Raw genomic sequence first — 22552 nt, forward strand, 5'->3', positions numbered from 1 at the left:
GTAAAGGTACAATAGGGTCACTTTTGAACACATCAGGAAAGGACTCATATTGTTTCTCTAAAAAATGTAGTTACTCTAACTGAAAGCCATCACCTTATTTTTCATTTTTTATTCATATTTAATAGTAAGTGTAAATTTTTAAAACTGACATATTGCATTGTGTGCAGTGTCTGACTTCTTAATGGTTCCTTTTAATTTTCATCTACATATGTTGAATTTTTACCTATTAACCTTTAGAGCGGAATAACACAACTATGACACTACTTTATCCTAAATTAAAATGCTTTCTTCTACCTGTGTGGTCTGGACATTTAATTTTTCTGTTCATGCTGATTTCAGTCTCCAGTTTCTGCCTTCCTCTCTCTTCTCTTAACTGTCTTGCCAGGGTTTCCTGTCCTTTTGTCATTCTCTCTTCTGCTGTCTTCTTCACTTCCTCCATAATATCCACCTCTAGCACTGATCTTTTCCTTTCAGTTTCTCCCATTTATTTTTCTGCCTCTGTCTAGATTTCATTAGTACTACCCAGCCCTCAATTTCCCTCTTTTTACTACATCTACGAGGCTACTACTACTACTATTTATTATTTCTATAGCGCTGAAAGGTGTACGCAGCGCTGTACATTCTAACACACAATAGAGAGTACCTGCTCAGAAGAGCTTACAACCAGGTTTGGGGAGATTATAGTGGGTATAGGTATCTGACAGCAGTGAGTGGGAGTTAAGAGTTGAAAGCAGTTTCAAAAAAGTGGGCCTTTAGCTTGGATTTGAACACTGCCAGGGATGGAGCACAATGTATCAGAGAAGGTTATCATGCTGATGTACCTTGCCATGAATACTGTACTCCATTTAGAATACTGTACCTCACCTAGAATACTGCGTCCAGCACTGGTTGCCATACATGAAGAAGGACATTGTACTACGCAGCAACTAAAATGGTTAAGGGCCTGGAGGAGTTGCCATACAGTGAGAGATTAGAGATGCTGGGCCTCTTCTCCCTTGAAAAGAGGAGACTGAGAGGGGACATGATAGAAACATTCGAGATACTGAAGGGAATAGACTTAGTAGATAAAGGCAGGTTGTTCACCCTCTCCAAGGTAGAGAGAACGAGAGGGCACTCTCTAAAGTTAAAAGGGGATAGATTTCATACAAACATAAGGAAGTTCTTCACCCAGAGAGTGGTAGAAATCTGGAATGCTCTTCTGGAGGCTGTTATAGGGAAAACACCATCCAGGGATTCAAGACAAAGTTAGACAAGTTCTTGCTGAACTAGAATGTACGCAGGTAAGGCAAGACTCAATTAGGGCACTGGTCTTTGACCTAACGGCCGCCACGGGAGCGGTCTGCTGGGCACAATGGACCACTAGTCTGATCCTGCAGCGGCAATTCTTATGTTCTTATATATTGATTCAGGAAGCCTGTTCCAGGCATTCGGCGCCGCAAGAAAGAAGGATGGAATCTGGAATTGGCAGTGGCAGTGGAAGAAAAGGGTACAGATAAGAGGGGCTTGCCCGATGAGCGGAGATCACGGGGGGAGCATAGGGGGAGATAAGCGAGGAGAGAGGTATTCAGCTTATCATCGGGAATTAAAACAGGAATGTAGAAAATTGGAGCGGAAATGGAAAAAACTAAATTAGATTCTGATAAAGGATCTGGAGAGTTAATATCAAGAAATATAATCTGGAGATTAGAAATGCAAGAAAAAATTATTATGGTATTAAGATAGCTAAATCAAACAATCAAAGTAGCACTCTTTTAAAACTTTGGCATTCATTATCTTCAGTAAATACAAAACTGAAGCAAAACTGTATTCTAACTGCCGAGGAATTAGCTAAATTTTTTAACAGCAAAATTGCTCTTATTAGAGATACTTTTCCAGTTTTCAATCCTGATGACTTCTTCTTAGGCTCTAATGGGCTTATATTAACCCCTGTGGATCGCTTCTGGAATGTATTCGATCCTGTTTCGGAACTTCAAGTTCTAAAATTATGTGAAAAACTGAAGAGGTGCAGCTGCACTTTGGATCCTTTTCCTTCCTACCTTTGCAGGCTATTACCTGGCTGACCTCATTATTAAATCACTTTCTTAGTAGTGGTCATTTTTCACTGAAAATGGGTAATATAATCTTAACGCCCCTGCTGGCAGATGCTGATCTAGACCCTTCGGTTTCTTCTCATTATCGCCCAATTGCGAATATACCTTTACCTCCAGAAGATTCACCTACCTTCAGATAACCTTCCCCCAAATTACCCACCTTAACACCGTCCAATTAAACAAATACCATAAATAGATTGTAACCTACCCTCTCTAACTGCATTCCATATGTATTTTTCATACAGTTCTTCACTGTCAGTTTAATTTCCATCCTATAAATTCACATAGAATTCTTTTTTCAACCATCTTTATTTTCTCTTCTTTATTAATTTCCAGGTACTTTAGTTAGATTGTGAGCCTTCGGGACAGTAAGGGAATTTTTAAGTACCTTCTTACTTCTCATTTATAATCTTAATGTATATTTTCTTCAAACCGCTTAGAACCTAACGGATGTAGCGGTATATAAGAAATAAATTACATTACATTTAATGACAAAAATGATGGAATCAATTATTTCTAGCCAACTTTCCAACTATTTAAAATTTTCTATCACCATTTCAACATGGATTTAGTCCAAACTTTAGTACAGAAACTCTTTTAATATCATTCATTGCAAAGATTCAAAATCTACATTTGCAAAACAAATATGCAGTTTTGTTACAATTTGATCTGTCGGCTGCTTTCAATGTGGTCCATCATGACATTTTGATTCGTATGTTGGCTGATATAGGTCTAAATTAGGGGTGTCCAATCTTTTGGCTTCCCTGGGCCGCATTAAAAAAAAAAAATTTTTCTGGGGCCGCAAAACACTAACACTAGCCGATGAGCAATAAAAAAAGGTTGAGCAGGTCCCAAATTTGCAAACACTAATATAGAAGATGTACATTCTAATAATAAACCTTCATTAAAAGGACACTGTGGAGAGGAACCCAAAAAAGCAGTAATGCTTACCCTGACTGAGTGATCCTCCACGTGTACTGCTGACAGTGGGAGCAGCCACAGGCTTCCGCATCCCCACTCTGATGAGCAGGGATGCATGCTCCTGGTTTTCCCATTCACTTCTATTACAGCTACGGTGAGCCTCTTCAGAGGTGAGACCCATCAGAGCAGGGATGCTGAATCAGCTGTCAGCAGCGCACGTGGAGGATCGTTTAATCAGGGTAAATATTACTGCTTTTTTGGGCCTCTCACTTTGAGCTTAGGCTCCCTCAAAATGAATATCTCCCCTGCTGTAGCTAGTAGGGAACCCCAAGCCCCTCCTCCCTGCCCCCCCCCTTGGCATTCATGCATGCATGAAAGCAGTGGCAGCTTGAGGATATTGCCATTGGCTGCAAAGCTTGGAGATTTTGGGTTGCAAGAACATAAGAACATAAGAAGTTGCCTCCGCTGAGGCAGACCAGAGGTCCATCTCGCCCAGCGGTCCGCTCCCGCGGCGGCCCATCAGGCCTATTGCCTGAGCAGTGGTCCCTGACTATTTTTATAACCTACCTCTATTCCTATCCCTATAACCTACCTCTACTCCTATCTGTACCCCTCAATCCCTTTGTCCTCTAGGAACCTATCCAAACCTTCTTTGAAGCCCTGTAACGTGCTCCTGCCTACCACAGCCTCCGGAAGCGCGTTCCATGTATCCACCACCCTCTGGGTGAAAAAGAACTTCCTAGCGTTTGTTCTAAACCTGTCCCCTTTCAATTTCTCCGAGTGCCCCCTTGTACTTGTGGTTCCCCATAATTTGAAAAATCTGTCCCTGTCTACTTTTTCTATGCCCTTCAGGATCTTGAAGGTTTCTATCATGTCTCCTCTAAGTCTCCGCTTCTCCAGGGAGAACAGCCCCAACTTTTTTAGTCTGTCAGTATATGAGAGATTTTCCATACCCTTTATCAGCTTAGTTGCTCTTCTCTGGACTCCCTCAAGTACTGCCATGTCCTTCTTGAGGTACGGCGACCAGTATTGGACACAATATTCCAGATGCGGGCGCACCATTGCACGATACAGTGGCAGGATGACTTCCTTCGTCCTGGTCGTGATACCCTTTTTAATGATACCCAACATTTTGTTTGCTTTCCTTGAGGCTGTGGCGCACTGTGCCGACGCCTTCAATGTTGTGTCTACCATCACTCCCAGGTCTCTTTCAAGGTTACTTACCCCTAGCAGTGATCCCCCCATTTTGTAAGTGAACATCGGGTTCTTTTTCCCTACATGCATGACCTTGCATTTCCCTATGTTGAAGCTCATTTGCCACTTTTTGGCCCACTCTTTCAGTGTTGTCAGATCCTTTTGGAGATCTTTGCAGTCTGCCGTGGTTTTAACCCTGCTGTATAGTTTGGTGTCATCTGCAAATTTAATGACCTCACATTTTGTTCTCGCCTCCAGGTCGTTAAAGAATATATTGAACAGGAGCGGTCTATGGATTCCCCTTTATCCACCTGGCTGTTTACCCCCTCAAAGAAGTACAATAAGTTTCTGAGGCATGACCTACCCTTGCAGAAGCCATGCTGACTCGACTTTAGCTGTCCATTGTTTTCGATGTGTTCACAGATGCTGTCCTAATCAGCGCTTCCATCATCTTTCCCGGGACAGAGGTCAAGCTCACCGGCCTGTAGTTTCCTGGGTCACCCCTTGAACCTTTCTTGAAAATGGGTGTGACATTTGCTATTTTCCAGTCCTCCTTGGGTGAATGTGTCCTAGGCTGTTTTTACTTGCGAGTTAGACGAAAACGGACTTAGACATCCCTTTCGATTATGCCCCTCCACATGTTTTACTGGATGCAAATTTTAGAAAGCCTATATGCATTTTCATCCTTTTTGAATCATGAACTGTATCCTATCTTTTACCCACTTCATGGGACTCTTCTCATGCCCTTCTTGCTACCCAGCTAGAGTGAAATGCAGTGAAGAAAGGATGACGATAGTCATACTGTAGGGATAATTATTAAAATTAAATTATATTATAATTTATTATATTATAATCGAAAGTTTTACAAGGCTGCCTGGACAGAACTTAGACCTGGTTTTAGATCACCTAATTCACAATGTGTAAGTGCCCAGAAGTTATCCAAAGTGACCAGATAACCACTGCAGACACAAAGTACAGACCCCTCCCCCACACACACTCCCCCAGTGATCACTGACCCCCTCACAATGCCATAAAAATAGGAATAAAAAAAGTAAATACCTATCTCCGGAACATCAGCACCTGCTATAGGAAAGCCTAGCAGAGCTGCACAAAGGTCTCTTAAGTAGCCTGGGGGGTGGGCTAGGGAACCAGAGAGAGAGAGAGAGACCCAGGCCCATAAGCCACTCTAACCACTACATTCATGGTGGAACATGTAAGCCCACCAAAAAACCCTAAAACCCTACTGTATTGCCATATAGGTGGCACTTGCAGTCATAAGGCTATTGGGGTTGTAGATAGGTGGGTATAGTAGGTTTTGGGGGTGTTTGGGGGGGCTCAACATTACTTATATGGGAGTTCTGGTAAGATGTTTATGTAAAATAGTATAAAATACCACTTATATGGAACAATACACATCAGTATTGTTAGCCCATTACAATTTAGGGCTTACTATACGGCCTCAGAGATGGAGCCTACGCACAGCAGTTCAATCACAAGCTGAGATGATCCGCGTAGTTGTGATACTCCTGCTCCAATCATTGACCAATAAATACTTTTTTGTACTTTTTTTATATATAGTGTTTAACTTAGAGCTAATATAAACCCTTCACCAATCAATTCTGAAGATGTAGTAATTTTTCAAAAAATCTTCAGCAAATACTGTGCATATTATCAAAATTTGAAAAACTAGAACACAAAACTTATCTTGTTATTTAGTAGTCTTCACTGTTGGAGTCTTTAGGCCGTATAGTACAATTTAGGCCGTATAGTAAGCCCTAAATTGTAATGGGCTAACAATACTGATGTATATTGTTCCATATAAGTGGTATTTTATACTATTTTTCTGTGATTGTGACATATACCGCTGGGTTGTATGATTTGAGATGTTTATGTAGCCACCTTTTTGTGACGTTCACAGCAGTGCCCTGTAAGGTACCCCACTGCTCTGTTGCCATGTCTGGGTGGCCAGTCCATCCCATTGCTGGTCCTTCCCATGTCCAAAAAGTCTTGTTCTGGGTGTTTGGGACTTGGACGAATATTTGGATGAGAATGTGATATAAAGATAGACGTAGTGGCGGTCTGGACGATCAGATGGACAATTTTTTTTAAAATGTATACTTTAGACGTAGTTTTTGAGAATGGACATTTATGCCCTGCTGACTTTAGGCGACTAGCACCCTACATCCAAATTGGACTTAGACATATGTTTTGATTATGCCCCTCCACATTTCCAGTCGGTCAGTGAGCTCTTGAGTTTTGAGTCCTCTTTTGACCATGTAGCTGAGATGCACTAGCATGCTGTACTGTCATTCTGCAGGTCCTCTAGCAAGCCCCTCTCAGGGATTTTTTAAATCATTAGCCTAAGTGTAAATTTCAGATAACCAGCAACCATAATTTAGGGGTCAATATTCAAAGCAAGTTAATCGGTTAAGAGAGGCATTATTGGGGGATCCAAGATGGCATCTTCTCTGATTTCTGCCTGCATGAGTGACCTTGGTTCTCTTGACTGATTGTTATGGCAAGAGGAAGGGAACAGAAAAGACACATCGCCCACTTTCTAGGTGAATATCCCCAAAGTGGCATGCCATTCTTGAGGATTTTCAAGTGGCAGCAGGATCTGCATTGTCCAATTCTTCCACTCAAACGAGGGGACCAGCTCTGGGCAAGGCTTGCTATGAAATGATTCATTTTCCAGGGAAAAATATGCCAGGTATAATTGTGTTCTGCCATGCTTGGGGATTTGCCTTTGCCCTTTGGGTAAAGCTCCTGATAGTATTGACTTTACTATAGTGGAAACAACATAGAAAGAGCTCAAAAGTGAATTTCCTTCAAAAATATGGGCGGGGCTGGGGCAGAACATGGTAGGGCCATGTGCCCTCATTTTTTCATGAAAAATCTGGTAACCCTAAGTATTTCTCACTGGATCTCAGAAGAGGGTAGAGACAAAAAGAAAACGGATTGAAGGTGACTATTGCTCTAAGAACTTTGAAATCTCTATTGATTACTGATATTGATAGCAAAAGGCTGTTCTGCAATCAAATTTAATAAATGTTCTTGTTGTTTTCACTTTCACCTTGGACTGAGTGGTCCTTCATTTGAAAGGGAGAGTAAAGAGTTCAAGTGGGGTAAATGAGATCCCAGAATCTGCCTACCTGAGTTATCAAGCCCTGGCCTGTGTCCAAGCTCGTGTAAGAACTGTGAGTGACTGTGTATAATTCAACTTTTTGTGAGTCCTGATGCAGGGTGGGTAAACCTCCTCAATCCTAAAGAGTTGGCCTTTGTTTTGCCATGTGGTGGGGTGAGAGACCAGGGCTACACTTGTATTTTTCTAGTGATGCTGAAGTATTTGATTAAAGACCTCTTTTTACAAAGCCATGTTAGTAATTTCCGTGTGGCAAATGTGATGCAGCCTATTCAATTCCTATAGGCTGGGTTGCATTTGCCGTGCCAGTACTTGCTACTGTGACTTTCTAAAAGGGGGTCCTAAATTCTGCATTTCAGCTGATAAATACTTCAGCAGCGCACATCCTGAATTGCTGTTACTGGTCCTTGAACAAATTGTAGTTCTAGGTGATTTACAATGAGCATATCATTACAAAGGTAAGGAAGGGCAGGGGCAAGACTGGCAAAAGGTGGGAATGGGGCGAGATGGTTGGGAGGTGGGGTAGGGCTGGAGGCAGGGTAGGGCTGGGGGGAAGGGTTGAATCATGTGTTCTCTTTTTGACTTCAGAAATATGGTAACTCTAACGTGGATGTAACTTGCCTTGAATTGCCACTGGAAAATTGTAAGCTAAATGCAAAAAAGGCCCAACTAGTCTTTTCCTGCTATCAAGTACTAAGCTACTATATAAATGAAAGTTACCAGACCCTAGGTACAGTTCCAACTGAGCTACAAGATCAAAAGATTAGAAGGAAACTAAGCAACCCCTCTCCCTGCCCCATCTCCCCCCAAGAAAAAAGTTACACAAAAAAGAACAGCTGTGCATCAAGATTTTGTGCACAAAACATTTGTGTACATGGCTTCTTTTTTTTTTTTTTTGCCTCATCCAAGAGATTGCTCTCTTTTTTAAGCTGCAAGCAAAGGAGGAACCGACTCAAAATGGTTGTGGTAAACTAGCCAATGGATTCATGGAACAGCTTTTTAGAAAGGAGGTACAAATTGGGTCTGAGATGTCTTGGTTAGGATGTCTCAAGTTCCAGAAGTATCTTAGAACAGAATTTGCAAATGCAGAGCTTCTTACATTAACAAGTCACACAATATCAACATACGTATATGCACTAACTCAAGAGACACTTGAAAATCCTGGCTGAATCTTACAAACAGAAAGGCTACAATAATCTTCAAGAAGAATCCTCTTCCCTTAAAATACCCAAGCAAAACCTACTGCAGTTGAAGTATAAAGAAAAGTAAACCTTAGTCTCCCTTGTAGTGACATACAATCTAGAGCTGTAAAACCCGAGAAAAATCATAAAAGACCTACAGTATAGCCACTACTCCAGGCAGATGAATTACTGAAACAGATATTCTCATCTCCATCAATGCTAGCCTTCTAATAACCACTTATTGTAATCTGAAGCAAAAATTTGTGAAAAGAAAACTCCTGGGGCCCAGATGCACTAAAGTCAGCGATCGTCACTAAACCAGCCACAGCCACACTCTTAGCAAAATTGTTCAAAGACAAAATCGCAACTTTAAGATCCACCTTCAATGGAACACCCTCCACAGAAGAAGAAGCAGTTGAAGCAGACAGAACATGGTCTCACTTCTCACCAATACTATGGTCAGATTGCAACAAACTCTACTGCCCCCCCATACCTACTGAAAGCCTCCAGTACACTATTTCGCACCCTACTCTTGCAATGGATACAAGCCCTACTCACTGACGGCCTTTTCCCACAAGACCTCAGTGAAATCATCATCACTCCAATCCTGAAAGACCCCAAAGGAGAAATAGACCAACCATCCAACTACAGACTCATAGTCTCAAAACCATTTTATGTTAAACTAATGGAAGCCCTCATAGCCAAAGTCCTAAACTCATACCTAGAAAACCACAACCCACTCCACCCAACACAATCAGGCTTCAGAACCAACCACAGCACAGAGACTCTACTAGGCTCACTCACGGACACCGCCAAACAACACTTCAGCACAGGTAAAATAAATGCTAATTATCCAACTAGATCTCTCCACAGCCTTTGACCTGATAGACTATAACATCCTTCTACAGATACTGGAAAGGATTCCTACAATCCAGAACATACAGAGTTAAAACAAACAAAGAAAAATCTGAGCCATGGTCTAACCCCTGCGGAGTATCCCAAGGATCGCCTCTTTCTCCCACATTCTTCAACCTATACATTGCCTCCCTCGGCTCCTACCTAGACAAACAAGGTCTAACTTCCTACAGCTATGCAGAGGACATCACCATTCTCCTTCTGTTCAATCAACCAGCATCATCCATGGCAGACAACACACAGAACATTTGAAACAATAGCAACATGGATGAAAGACCACAAACTAAAACTAAATCTGGACCAAACAAATTTCTTCCTACTCGAAAATAACAAAACCCCAACCATAAACAACCTTGTCATAAACTCTACAACATACCACATCCAAACCACTTTAAAACTACTGGGAGTGCTAATAGACAAGAGGCTGTACAATGCAGCCACAAATCAACAAAACAATAAAAAAAATCATTTGCAGTCATAAGAAACCTGAGGTATGTCAAAAAATTATTTGACAGAAAACAATTCCAACTCTTGGTGTAATCCCTAATCCTAGGTCTAATAGACTACTGCAACATACTGTATCTCCCATACACAGCAACCATGATAAAACAACTATCTTTTCACGACCACATAAGTTCGGTCGTTAAAATTTGTTATTTTAAACTTCGGATTATTCGATCACTCTGTCCTATCCTAAATACTGACTCAATCAACACCTTGACCCATTCCCTAGTCATCTCCCAATTAGACTACTGTAACTCCCTCCTTAACGGACTCCCTCAAAAAGAACTACGACGACTGCAATTAATACAAAATTCCGCAATAAAACTAATATATAAAAAAGGTAAATTTGAACATGTCACTCCCCTTCTTAAAGAGGCCCATTGGCTTCCCATCAATCATCGCATCACCTACAAAATCATCCTACTCTCTTTTAAAATTAAACTTTTCCATCAACCATTATTCCTCGATAAACTACTAATTCCACAAAGTTCCCCTCGTATATTAAGATCTACCGACCAAAAACTCTTGTTTATTCCTTCTTTAAAAGAATTTTACTACACCAGAAAAACCAACTTCGCAGTAACTGCCCCCACACTATGGAATTCTCTTCCACAATCTCTACGGGACGAACAAAATCTAACTAAATTCAAGTCTGGCTTAAAGACATTCTTATTTCAAGATGCTTTCAATTGAACCTAGATCACTTCTTTTCTCTTTTCAAATCTTCTTTCTTTTTTTTTTTGTCTCTTTCTCTCCTTTTTTCTACCTCTTACTGCGAATAAATACTTGCTCCAACAATGCCACCCTATCCCTCACGTTCTACCCCTTCCCCTCCCCCCCTCTTTCACTAAATTTTGTAACTTCTCCCCTACTCCCCTCACATTCCTCACTATCCAGTTTGTCTAGTCTTTGTCATCCATGTTCACTTTATCTTATAACATTTTTAGCCTATACAAAACATTGTTAACCGGCCAGATATTCACGTGATGGTCGGGATATTAAAAACTAATAAACTTGGAAACTTGGAAACTACAAACAATACAAAACACAGCCCTAAGACCGGTCTACTCGCTGAAGAAATTCGACCACATCACAGAGGCATACCACAACTCACATTGGCTCCCAATACAAGCGATAATACACTTCAAATTTTACTGCCTACTATTCAAAGCAATAAACAGAGAAAGCCCAGCCTATTGGAACAATAGACTAATTCAATCCACCTCAACCAGACATAGGAGAACCCACACATCATTCACACACCCGCCAACCAAAACCATCAAAAGAAAAAACTGTACAACAACCTCCTAGCCACTCGAGCTGCAACACTCGACCTCTAACTCTACAACCTATTGACCTCAACCACAGACTACAAAACCTTCAAAAAAGAAATAAAAACCCTTCTATTCAAAAAACACATAAAACCGAACTAACACAATCAGAAATGTCCCAAGCATCACCTACAACTACTACATATGTAATTCTAATATCATGACAATTCAGATGTCATCCTTAGCAACTCAAAGAAATGTACAAACTACTCCCTAAATACTTCTAATGTCCTGACATTCCATTTGTAATCTGCCTTGAACCGCAAGGTAATGGCGGAATAGAAATCCCTAATGTAATTTTTCTTTAAAAACCAGCATAGTATGGAAGACTGGAGGGTGGTCAATGTGAAACCAGGTTTTTTTCTTTTTGTAAATCTTTATTCATTTTCAGAACTTATACAAGCGCAAAACAAAATGTACAATCAGATAGAGCAAATAACAGCACTTATCTTCAAACAAATATTTAAACAAAGTACTTTACTCCCTCCCACCCTCTCTGGATGTGTGTAGAAATCACCAAGGAATTAAAGGTTAATCAATCAACCAGTCTTTTATTAACAAACACCTCTAATGGACCCCATATTTTAAATTTTTTATTATTATTACCCAATTGTTCCACATTCATTTTTTCGTATCTGTAATACATGTTTCCCACCAAAACGAAAAACTTAATCTGTCCCAATTCTTCCAGTTTCCAGTTATCATTTGCATGGCCACCCCTGTCATAATCAGAAGAAGTCTGCTTTTATAAACAACTATTGGATTCTTAGCTTTCAACAATGTCCCGAATAGGACCACATCATAAGACAGTGGTATCAAGACCTCGAGTACCATATTAATTTTTCCCCATATTGATTTCCAAAAATTGAGTATCAAGGGACAATAAGACAACAAGTGATCCAGTGTTCCTACTTCAAGATGACAGTGCCAGTTTTTAAAAAAGATTCCAGAGATGTCCTGAGAAATGATAGACTGGTGAGTCTGATGTTGATGCCAGGCAAAATGGCAGAGACTATTATAAAGAACATGTACGCATGGATTAATGAGAAAAAGCCAACATGGTTTTAGTCAAGGGAAATCTTGCCTCACCAATCTACTGCATTTCTTTGAAGGGGTGAATGAACATATAGATAAAGGTGAACCGTTTGATATTGTGTATTTGTATTTTCAAGACATTTGACAAAGTACCTCATGAAAGACTTCTGAGGAAATCAGAAAGTCATGGGATAGGAGGTAATGTCCTATTATGGATTGAGAACTGGTTGAAAGACAGAAAACAGAGAGTGGGTTTAAATGGTCCATATTCTCAATGGAGAAAGGTAAATATTGGGGTTCAATCTCTCCCACCAATACTCCTTGCTATTTTCCACTATTCATTAAACAATTTCGTATGCTTTCTCAAAATAGACTGCGTGTGCCCGGACTGTTTAAACAGAAGGGAAAAATCCTCAGATCCCCGCACACCACCAGAGCAAATCTTTTGGTCGTGCTGAAGAGGGAAATAACTTCACTTGCTTAAAAAAAACTTTGGTTGGATTCCCACTCTTGCTTAACAAGTGTAATCATTAACTTAAAGTGTCCTCCAGTCAAGTCTCCTCGCTACCATGTAGTGAAGGGATGTTGACTGGTGGCAGTCAATGAATGCAAATCACTGCTGCTGCCTGGTGACTGCTATAAAGCAAGTGGAAGACGCTTTAAGATTTTCCTGCCCTGACTCAGCCAGAGAGTGAAACGGCAGCGTGCCTCATCGGCAAGGAGTAAATCAGCAGGATTTAACAGCATAAGCCCGGCACAGAATGCGGTAGCAGCAGCAAAAAGCAGAAACATAAAGATAAGTGTTTTCCCGCTAAAATTTTGAAAGCATTCAGTATAAGTTAGTGATTACACTTGTTAAGCAAGAGTGGGAATCCAACCAAAGGGGTTTTTTTTAAGCCAGTGAAGTTATTTCCCTCTTCAGCACGGCCAAAAGATTTGCTCTGGTGGTGTGAATCTGAGGATTTTTCCCCTTCTGTTTAAACTGTCCAGGCACACGCAGTGGCAAACAGCAAGGAGTATTAGTGGGAGAGATTGAAGTATTTCCCTTGTATAGCAGTTTATTAAATAGTGGGGTTCCCAAGGGGTCTGTGCTGGGATCATCTATTACTACTACTATTAATTATTTTTATAGCGCTAGCAGACGTACGCATTGTTGTACAGAGTCACAAAGAGTAAGAAAGTAGTCCCTGCTCAAAAGAGATTACAATCTAAACAGACAAGACAGACAAACAAGATATCATGGATACAGTTAAGGGGAACGATTAATCAGCTGGCTGGGTTGGAAGGCAAAGAAGTAGGGTTAAGGATTAAAAGCTACATCAAAAAGGTGGGTTTTCAGTCTGCTTTTAAACAAGGGAAAGGAAGGGGCTAGATAGACAAACTCGGGTAATTTATTCCAGGCATAAGGGGAAGCTAGGTGAAAGCAACGAAGTCTAGAATTGGCAGTGGAGGAGAAGGGTAACGTTAAGAGTGACTTATCTAAGGAATGGAGTTCTCTGGGAGGTATATAAGGAGAGAGAAGCGAGGAGAGATATTGAGGGGCAGCAGAATGAACACACTTGTACGTCAGCAATAAGATCTTGAACAGTATACGATGGCAGATAGGGAGCCAGTGAGGTGACTTAAGGAGAGGGGTAGAAGATGAGTCACGCACAGATTGCAAGAGGGAGAGGCGACACTGAGGGATACTAGTTAGGAGTAGATTGCAGTAATCTAAGCATGAGGTTACAAGAGCTTGGACAAGGGTCCAGGTAGTGTGCTCAGAGAGGAAGGGGCGAATTTTGCTGATATTGAAGAGATAGAAGCGACAGATCTTAGCAGCTTGTTGGATATACCTAGAAAATAAGAGGTCAGAATCAAAGATGACTCCAAGGTTGCGAGCAGAAGAGACTGAACAATGACAGTATTATTTACAGAGAATGTGCGGCGGCGAAAAGAGTGAACAGAATGTTAGGAATGATTAAGAAGGGGGATCACAAACAGATCGGAGAAGGTTATCATGTCGCTGTATCGGGCCATGGGCATGAAGAACACGGTACTACTCAAAAGGGTCCAAAGAAGAGTGACTAAAATGGTTAAGGGGCTGGAGGAGTTGCCGTACAGTGAGAGATTAGAGAAACTGGGCCTCTTCTCCCTTGAAAAGAGGAGACTGAGAGGGGACATGATCGAAACATTCAAGATACTGAAGGGAATAGACAGGTTGTTTGCCCTCTCCAAGGTAGGGAGGACGATAGGGCACTCTCTATAGTTATAAGGGGATAGATTCCGTACAAACGTAAGGAAGTTCTTCTTCACCCAGAGAGTGGTGGAAAACTGGAATGCTCTTCTGGAGGCTGTTATAGGGGAAAACACCCTTCAGGGATTCAAGACAAAGTTAGACAAGTTCCTGCTGAACCGGAATGTACGCAGGTAGGGCTGGTCTCAGTTAGGGCACTGGTCTTTGACCTAGGAGTCGCTGTGGGAACGGACTGCTGGGCATGATGGACCACTGGTCTGACCCAGCAGCGGCAGTTCTTATGTTCTAAAACATACATAAAAACAAACCATATCATAAAATCTACATAATTAAACAATTTCTTTTCTTCAAATGCCAACTAACAAACCATACAAATGCAGTAACAAACAGCTGAGTTTTTAACTGTTTCTTAAATTGAAACCGGTTTACACACAGTCGCAAATGGTCTATCGAAGCATTCCACATTTTAACACCAGCAATACAGAAAGTCATCGCTCTAGTGTCTGCATAAATTTCCTGTGCTATTGGAATTAATAATTTTTGATTTTCAGATTATAAAGATCTATTAGGCTTATAGAGTGCCACAACTTGTCAAAAGTACCATGGTGCTTGATGGTAAATAGTCTGAAGGACCACAGAAACAACTTTATGTTAAACCCGAAATACAACTTGTAATCAATGTAATTGCTTCAGAATTGACATAATATGTGCCATCCTGTCAACTCCCATTACTAACTTAGCTGTGGCATTTTGTACCAATTGTAATGCTCTCCCTCTTGCTTTTGAAAATCCAAGATAGAGAATGTTAGTCTAACCTAGACAGAACCATCCCCTGCACAACAGTCCAAAAATTAGAAGGCAAAATTAATGATTTCAAGCGATAGAGCATATGAAGTTGGTTAAAGCATGCTTTAAAAGTCTTAACTATTTGCAGCTTCATGGTCAGGCCTGAATACAAAACAACCCACATAACAGTCATTTCTTTCAGCACAAGCAAAGTCACCCCCAAAACACTTAAAGAATCAGGCCATACGTCTTTCCCACTCCTTCCAACAAACATTACCTCTGTTTTTCCCACATTTAAGCATAAACCATGCTTTCTCATCCAATCTTCTATCTTCATCAACATGTAATGATTTATGGACTGTTGCAAATCCATCCTCCACTTATGTACTGGGAAAAAAATAACATCATCTGCATATTGTCGGTATGAAACCTGTAATTGTTCAAATACTTTCCTCAATGATGCTACATAAATATTAAACAGAAGCGCACGTCTTGTTTAAAGGCTAGTGCCGCTCGGAGACATGAAAATTGCCAGCGAAGGGAGGGAGCGAGATGCCTAGACCACTGAGATCAGGAGGGAGAGGGCTGCTGGACCGCGCGAAGGGTGCTGAAGGGAAGTGGAGAAGGGGAGGGGTGAGAGGAACAGACGCCAAAAGGAAATGGGGAGGCGAGAGTGGGGGAAAGACACTGAAGGAAAGTGGGTAGGAGAGAGAGGGGAGAAGACGCTGAAGGAAAGTGGGGAGGGGACAGAGTGGAACAGATGCTGAAGGGAGCTGAATAAAAGGAGGGGATAAAGAAAAAAAGGGCATATGCTGGATTTGGGAGACAGATACCATATCTGAGGGGAGGAAATGAGGCGAGAGATGCTAAAAACCACCTGGGGAGGTAAGGAAAGATGGAAGGGAAGAAGACAGAGATGCCAGACTATGGGGGGAGTGGAGAAAAGAAGATGGGTGCCAGACCAATGGGGGGGGTGTATGGAGGGAGAGATGGAAGGGAAAGGCACAGTAACAGAGCAGATGCCATATGGAAGAGGTAGCAAGAAGGCAGACAGTGGATGGAAGAAATAGAATGACAAGACAATCAATGTCTGACTATCTGAGGGTCCTGGGGTACACTGGGAGTTGGGGGGTTTCACTTGGAACTACTTTGTAGGTTTTAATCTAGGCCTATTGATAGCATACTACAGGGTAGGTTGTATGGAGGGAATGACAGTGGAGTGCATGATGTGTGTCTGTTGTATTAGTGATTGTTTTCCTTTTTTAGATTCAGGTTTATGTTGGGGGGCTTGATTGGTCGGCTGTCTTTTGTATATTGAAAATGGATGGGCGGCCTGCCATGGCATGCCTGGTACCGGAGCTTTGGAGCTCTTTATTTCTTGCCTTTGTAACTGCAGTGTTGGTATGTTTTGCTCTACTGTTCTGGTTGTGTTATGGATGTACTGCCCGTTCCAATAAAGATATTATTTAAAAAAAAAAAAAAGAATGACGAGAAGATGAGGAAAGCAAAAACCAGACTACAAAGGTAGAAAAAAAATTTCTATTGCTTTAGGATTTCTATTTTCTTTAGGATAAAGTAGTATATTAGTTGTGTTGGTAAACATTTATAAACAAAGCCCTGCCGGCTGCAGATCTCTTCCTCTAGTTCGGCAGCCAGAACTTTGATTTATAAAATGACAATTGTACAGAATATTGTTACTTTTTATACTTTAATAAAATAAGTTCAGTATAAAACTATTCGAGGCTTGTGTGGATGGGATCAGATGGTTTGTGGGGACGGGGTAGAGAAGGGAATTGAGCTTGCAGGGAGGAGACGGGGACCGAGGTTGTGGAGACAGGGTGGGGACTGAGGTCGCGGGGACGGGGCGGAGACAGGGACAAATTTTTTCCCCGTGTCATTCTCTAATTTAGACTTATTCCCGCAGCACAAGCAACATTTCATATGTAGAACTGGGGAATTTGAATATTGCTCCTGACCCTATTGATTATTGCCAAGATGTTTGAATGGTTCCTGTTATGAATGATTTGCTTACCTACGATTTCATTGGAGTTCTTTTCTAATACTTGATTTTATTGTATATTGCCTTGAATTAATTTGTAAAAAAGGCAATTCAGCAGATTTTAAAAAGTATAGATAGGGTTGGCTCTGGGGAAGAAAAGTAGGAATCCACCAATGTATTCATACCTACATTAAAGTGCTGAGATTTTGGCCCTGTTCTCTCTGATCACTTGCATTTTCAAAGGAAAATCCCAGGCGGTTTTCGCTTGTACTCATGGGACTGTGATTCTCAGCTCCCATCTGGACTTTCCCTACTTATACAGAATATTTTCTATCACCCCCAGCACAGGATGATATATGGGATATTTCCCAGCATAGAATAACCATGGATATCCCTACCACAAGGAAAATATAAGTTACATGAGATATTTCTTGCCACTATTTGACCATGTGAATTAAATGGTCAAAGCAAAGGATATTAACCTGTCACTACAAGATATGGGACATTAACCACAGAACACAGGCATTACACGTGATATTTATGAAGGAGTAGCCTAATGGTTAGAGCAACAGGCTGAGAACAGGAGAGACAAGTTCAAAACATACTTCTGTTCCTTGTGATCCATTACTTCACATACAAACTCAAATTGTGAGGCCTCCAGGATTAGAAAAACATCTACTGTACCTGAGTATACACCACTTTCGAGTCTGTAGTTGTTATTCAATAAATAAAATAAAGTTTCAAGTTTATTAGGTTTTTATATAGCGCCTATCAAGGGTATCTAAGCGGTTTTGCATTTTCCCTCTCTGTCCCGGCGGGCTCACAATCTATCTACAGGACATGATAATTGCACAGAATCATTCATATCTCAAACATGGCTGTGCTTACCTTGGAGCTGTTTGAAGCGACCCTCCAGCACATTGGAGTATTGGGCCTGGTTGATAAAGGCAGCAGGAGAGAGGCAGAGAGAAGAGGGAGACGGTGGCACCTCCATTTGTTCAGACTCATATTGAAACATGGTTGATATGTGGCAAGCCTGGGGGCAATTCTCGTTCCTGTAACACAGATTCAGCACCCTTCCAGCAAGCAGGAATAACTCTCAGAAAATAAAATCCCAAAAAGGACCCGAGCAGTGGGGAAATAAAAGGCATTAGTTCAGTGTCAGCCACAATTCACATCTTCCCTGTCTTCACCAGAAGCCAGAGAGAGACCAGCCCTATGCCAGGTTTTTCCTTAAACACCTTGATGAAAGTGCAGCACGCCCGTCTGCCCCAGGGCGGCCCTCCCGCCCCATCCAGGGAACAGTAAACACAGGCCAGGGCATCCAGCCAAGCCACATTTACATCAGAGGTAGGCTAGGCCTCGCCTGTTGTGCAAGGTGTGTGGAGGAGGAAAGGGCTGGCCAGCCTCAGTTGATTTTACAGGCAAAAGGCCGGGAATGCAGGATCCCTTAGGGAGGAAAACATGGTAATTTCAAGGGATGGGTCTGCTGAGAGATTAACCTGTAAAAAAAACCTCATCTATTCCATGTCCACAGAGTCAGTCACCAGCCTCTTTACAGAGAAACCCTCTTTCCTAGCCCTAGCATTGAAAAAATTAACTACAGAATGCTGATCTAATTTCTTTATTGGGATTTATTAACTGCCTTTTTCATGAAGAGATTCAATCAAAGTGGTTTACAATACCCTGAACAGTAATCAGGTACTCTTTAAGTATATTTCCTATTTGTCCTGGCAGGTTCATGATTTAACTGTGGTACCTGGGGCAATGGAGGGTTAAGTGTAGAGTTGCCAGACATCCGGGAAAACCAGGACATGTCCTCTTTTTGGAGGACCCGGACTGTTTTTTAAAAATGGGGGCGTCTGTCTGTAAGACAACCAAGTAGTAATTTCAAAATGTAAGAACCAATCAGAATGACTAGCTATGGAATATTCTAGAAAAGATCGACCAAGCCATTAGAGCCAGAACAGACTGCTAGCATCTGGTTGTCTCCTCCGTTTGGCACAATTGCTATGTATCGATCTTTTTGATGCCAATAATTTGTTTTCTGTATGAGTATTTTTGCTTGATTAATATATTTGTTGTCATTCACATTAAAAATAAAGTTAAAAAAGCACCCAAGAGATCTTTATACTGGGAATTAAAGTTGTTAAAACGCATGCGGATTGTGAAAAATTACAGGCGGACCTTACGAAATTGGAAAACTGGGCATCCAAATGGCAGATGAAATGTAATGTGGAAAAATGCAAAGTGATGCACATTGGGAAGAATAACCTGAATCACAGTTACTGAATGCTAGGGTCCACTTTGGGGATTAGCGCCCAAGAAAAGGATCTGGGTGTCATCATAGACAATACAATGAAACCTTTTGCCCAATGTGCGGTGGAAGCCAAAAAAGCAAACAGGATGCTAGGAATTATTAAAAAAGTGATGGTTAACAAGACTAAGAATGTTATAATGCCCCTGTATCCCTCCATGAAGTGACCTCATCTAGAGTATTGCGTTCAATTCTGAAAGATAGAGTGATGCTAGAAAAGGTTCAAAAAAGAGCAACCAAGATGATAAAGGGGATGGAACTCCTCTCGTATGAGGAAAGACTAAAATGGTTAGGGCTTTTCAGATTGGAAAAGAGACACCTGAAGGGAGATATGATTGAAATCTACAAAATCCTGAGTAGAGTAGAACGGGAACAAGTGGATCAATTTTTTGCTCCGTCAAAAATTGCAAAGACTAGGGGACACTCAATGAAGTTACAGGGAAATACTTTTAAAACCAATAGGAGGAATTTTTTTTTCACTCAGAGAATAGTTAAGCTCTGGAACGCATGGCCAGAGGTTGTGGTATGAACAGATAGCGTAGCTGGTTTTAAGAAAGGTTTGGACAAGTTCCTGGAGGAAAAGTCCATAGTCTGCTATTGAGAAAGACATGGGTGAAGCCACTGCTTGCCCTGGATCGGTAGCACGGAATATTACTACTCCTTGGCCAGATGCTAGTGACCTAGATTGGCCACCGTGAGAACAGGCAACTGGGCTTCATGGACCATTGGTCTGACCCAGTAAGGCTATTCTTATGTTCTTATGAAATGACAACTGAGGATTCACCCTTCACCAAAGAGTCCACCAGAGGGAGTACGGGAGGCAAGCCAGAAGGAGGTAAAGGAGTGCTACAAGTATCCTCTGACAGCAAGTATTTCTCCTGGATACAGATCAGATGGGGATGCAAGGCTAGTCTGCTAAGAGTTTTTGACAGTTGGGGTTTAAATTATCTCTATGTACCACTTACTGTTATAGCCTTGGTAAATGCTTACAGGGCCATCTGGGTTAGGGATGCCATTTGCCAGAGAATTTCTCTTGATATGGACCCTACAGGATATATCAGGGACCATATAACAGCCCAGATATCCATCGTAAGATACAAAGAAGAGTACAGGTCGTTGGTGAGGCCCCACCTGGAGTATTGTCTTCAGTTTTGGAGACCGTATTTGGTGAAGGACATAAGAAGATTTGAAGCGGTCTAGAGGAGGGCGACGAAAATGATAGGAGGTTTGCACCAGAAGATGTATGAGGAGAGGCTGGAAGCCCTGAATATGTATACCCTAGAAGAAAGAAGGGACAGGGGAGATATGATTCAGACGTTCAAATACTTGAAAGGTATTAACGTGGAACAAAATCTTTTCCAGGGAAAGGAAAATGTTAAAAACCAGATGACATAATTTGAGGTTGAGGGGTGGTAGTTTCAAGAGCAATGTTAGGAAATTCTACTTTACGGAGAGGGTGGTGGATGCTTAGAATGTGCTCCCGAGAGAGATGGTGGAGAGGAAAATGGTGACGGAGATCAAAGAAGTGTGGTATGAACACAGAGGATCTAGAATCAGAAAATAATGAGAGTGAAAACGTGAATGTAATGGCTGCGATTCTGGACTATCTCCATAATCTGTTCAGTAAGGGTAGTAATGCACTTATATTGCAGTTTGATTTGAGTAGCGCCTTTGATTTGGTTGACCATGACAAACTTTTGGAATGCCTGGGTGGTCTTGGCATTTACAGCAAAGTCTATTCCTGGTTTCAGGGATTTCTTGAATCCCGCACTTATCAAGTTAGAGTTAACAATGTTAACTCAGCATCATGGAAAAACCCTTGTGGAGTTCCTCAGGGTTCACCTCTATCAGCATCTCTTTTTATTATCTATCTTTCTTCATTTGGATCAAGATTATATAATCTTGGAGTAACATTGTTCAGTTATGCCAATGATATTACTATTATAATTCCCTGCAAAATATTGGTTAGTAAAATAACTTACATCATTGAGGTTGTCTTTGGCATAATTGAGGCTTGGATGTCGGAATTTAAATTGAAGTTGAATTCTGACAAGATAAAAAAATTTTTGCCTCTCCTCGACAGCTACCTTTTGATTCTTCTATAACTATAAATGCCATGCAATATCTGATTTATTCTACCATTAAAATATTGGGAGTTACCCTCGACCAAAATTTAACAATGGAAACTCAGGTTGATGCTGTGGTCCGTAAAAGATTTTACATGTTGTGGAAACTGCTTACACTTAGAGCATATTTTGATTTTCCAGCATTTAAATCCCCGATTCAGTCTTTAGTCCTGAGCCATCTGGACTCAGGCGCCTAACTCCCTCAGTTAGCGCTCTTGGGCTATGGCAAAACTTCACCCCCAGCGTGTCCTCTATAACAAGAGGATCCCTTCAGGACTTAATAAGGCGCTAGGCCACTGCCTAGAAGTGCATGCACAGGTAAGTAATGGTAATTTCCTCTTAATAACCAAGCAACAAGTTAGAATGTCCAAAATGAACAAAAGTTTATTGAGGCCACCGGCCAAATTAGGTTTCAAAAGGTCAAAGGTTGTTTTATTTTCATGGCACACAGCACGGATAAGTAATAGAACAACTTTCATAAGAACAAAAAAAAAACCAATTCAGTTTCTGAAAACTGGTCAGTCTGAATTATAGTCTCTGGACTTAGGTTTGACAAAACTGGCTCAGTTATCTTCACCGAGTTAGCAAGATGAAAAAATCAAAATAATACTGATATCAAAATAAATTCTTATTACAAAACAAATGTATTCCTGGTTCTCTTGTATCAGGGTAGTGCTGGAGCTGAGCTGGGATGACAGTCTTTGCCAGTAATTATCAGATACACAAAGCAAACAGCAATCTGAGGACAAGGCTTCAGCCACAGTTCTTTCATTGG

General features: G+C 41.2%; 1 protein-coding gene across 4 annotated transcripts in view; it reads right to left on the reverse strand.

Annotated features, from left to right (window-relative positions):
• SPTBN2 (spectrin beta, non-erythrocytic 2) overlaps positions 1-22552 on the reverse strand; it is a 293681-nt gene that overhangs the window by 240238 nt on the left and 30891 nt on the right. The window contains exon 1 of one of the 4 annotated variants that reach the window (XM_033955667.1): positions 18223-18861. The exons of the other annotated variants lie outside the window; for them this stretch is intronic. Within the exon in view, the coding sequence (XP_033811558.1) occupies positions 18223-18352 (130 nt within the window). The 5' untranslated portion in view covers positions 18353-18861. Of the gene's footprint in view, positions 1-18222; positions 18862-22552 lie in introns of those variants that run through there. 4 annotated transcript variants of the gene reach the window in all.

The sequence above is a fragment of the Geotrypetes seraphini genome, chromosome 8 (genome assembly GCF_902459505.1).
Source record: "Geotrypetes seraphini chromosome 8, aGeoSer1.1, whole genome shotgun sequence".
NCBI lineage: Eukaryota > Metazoa > Chordata > Amphibia > Gymnophiona > Dermophiidae > Geotrypetes > Geotrypetes seraphini.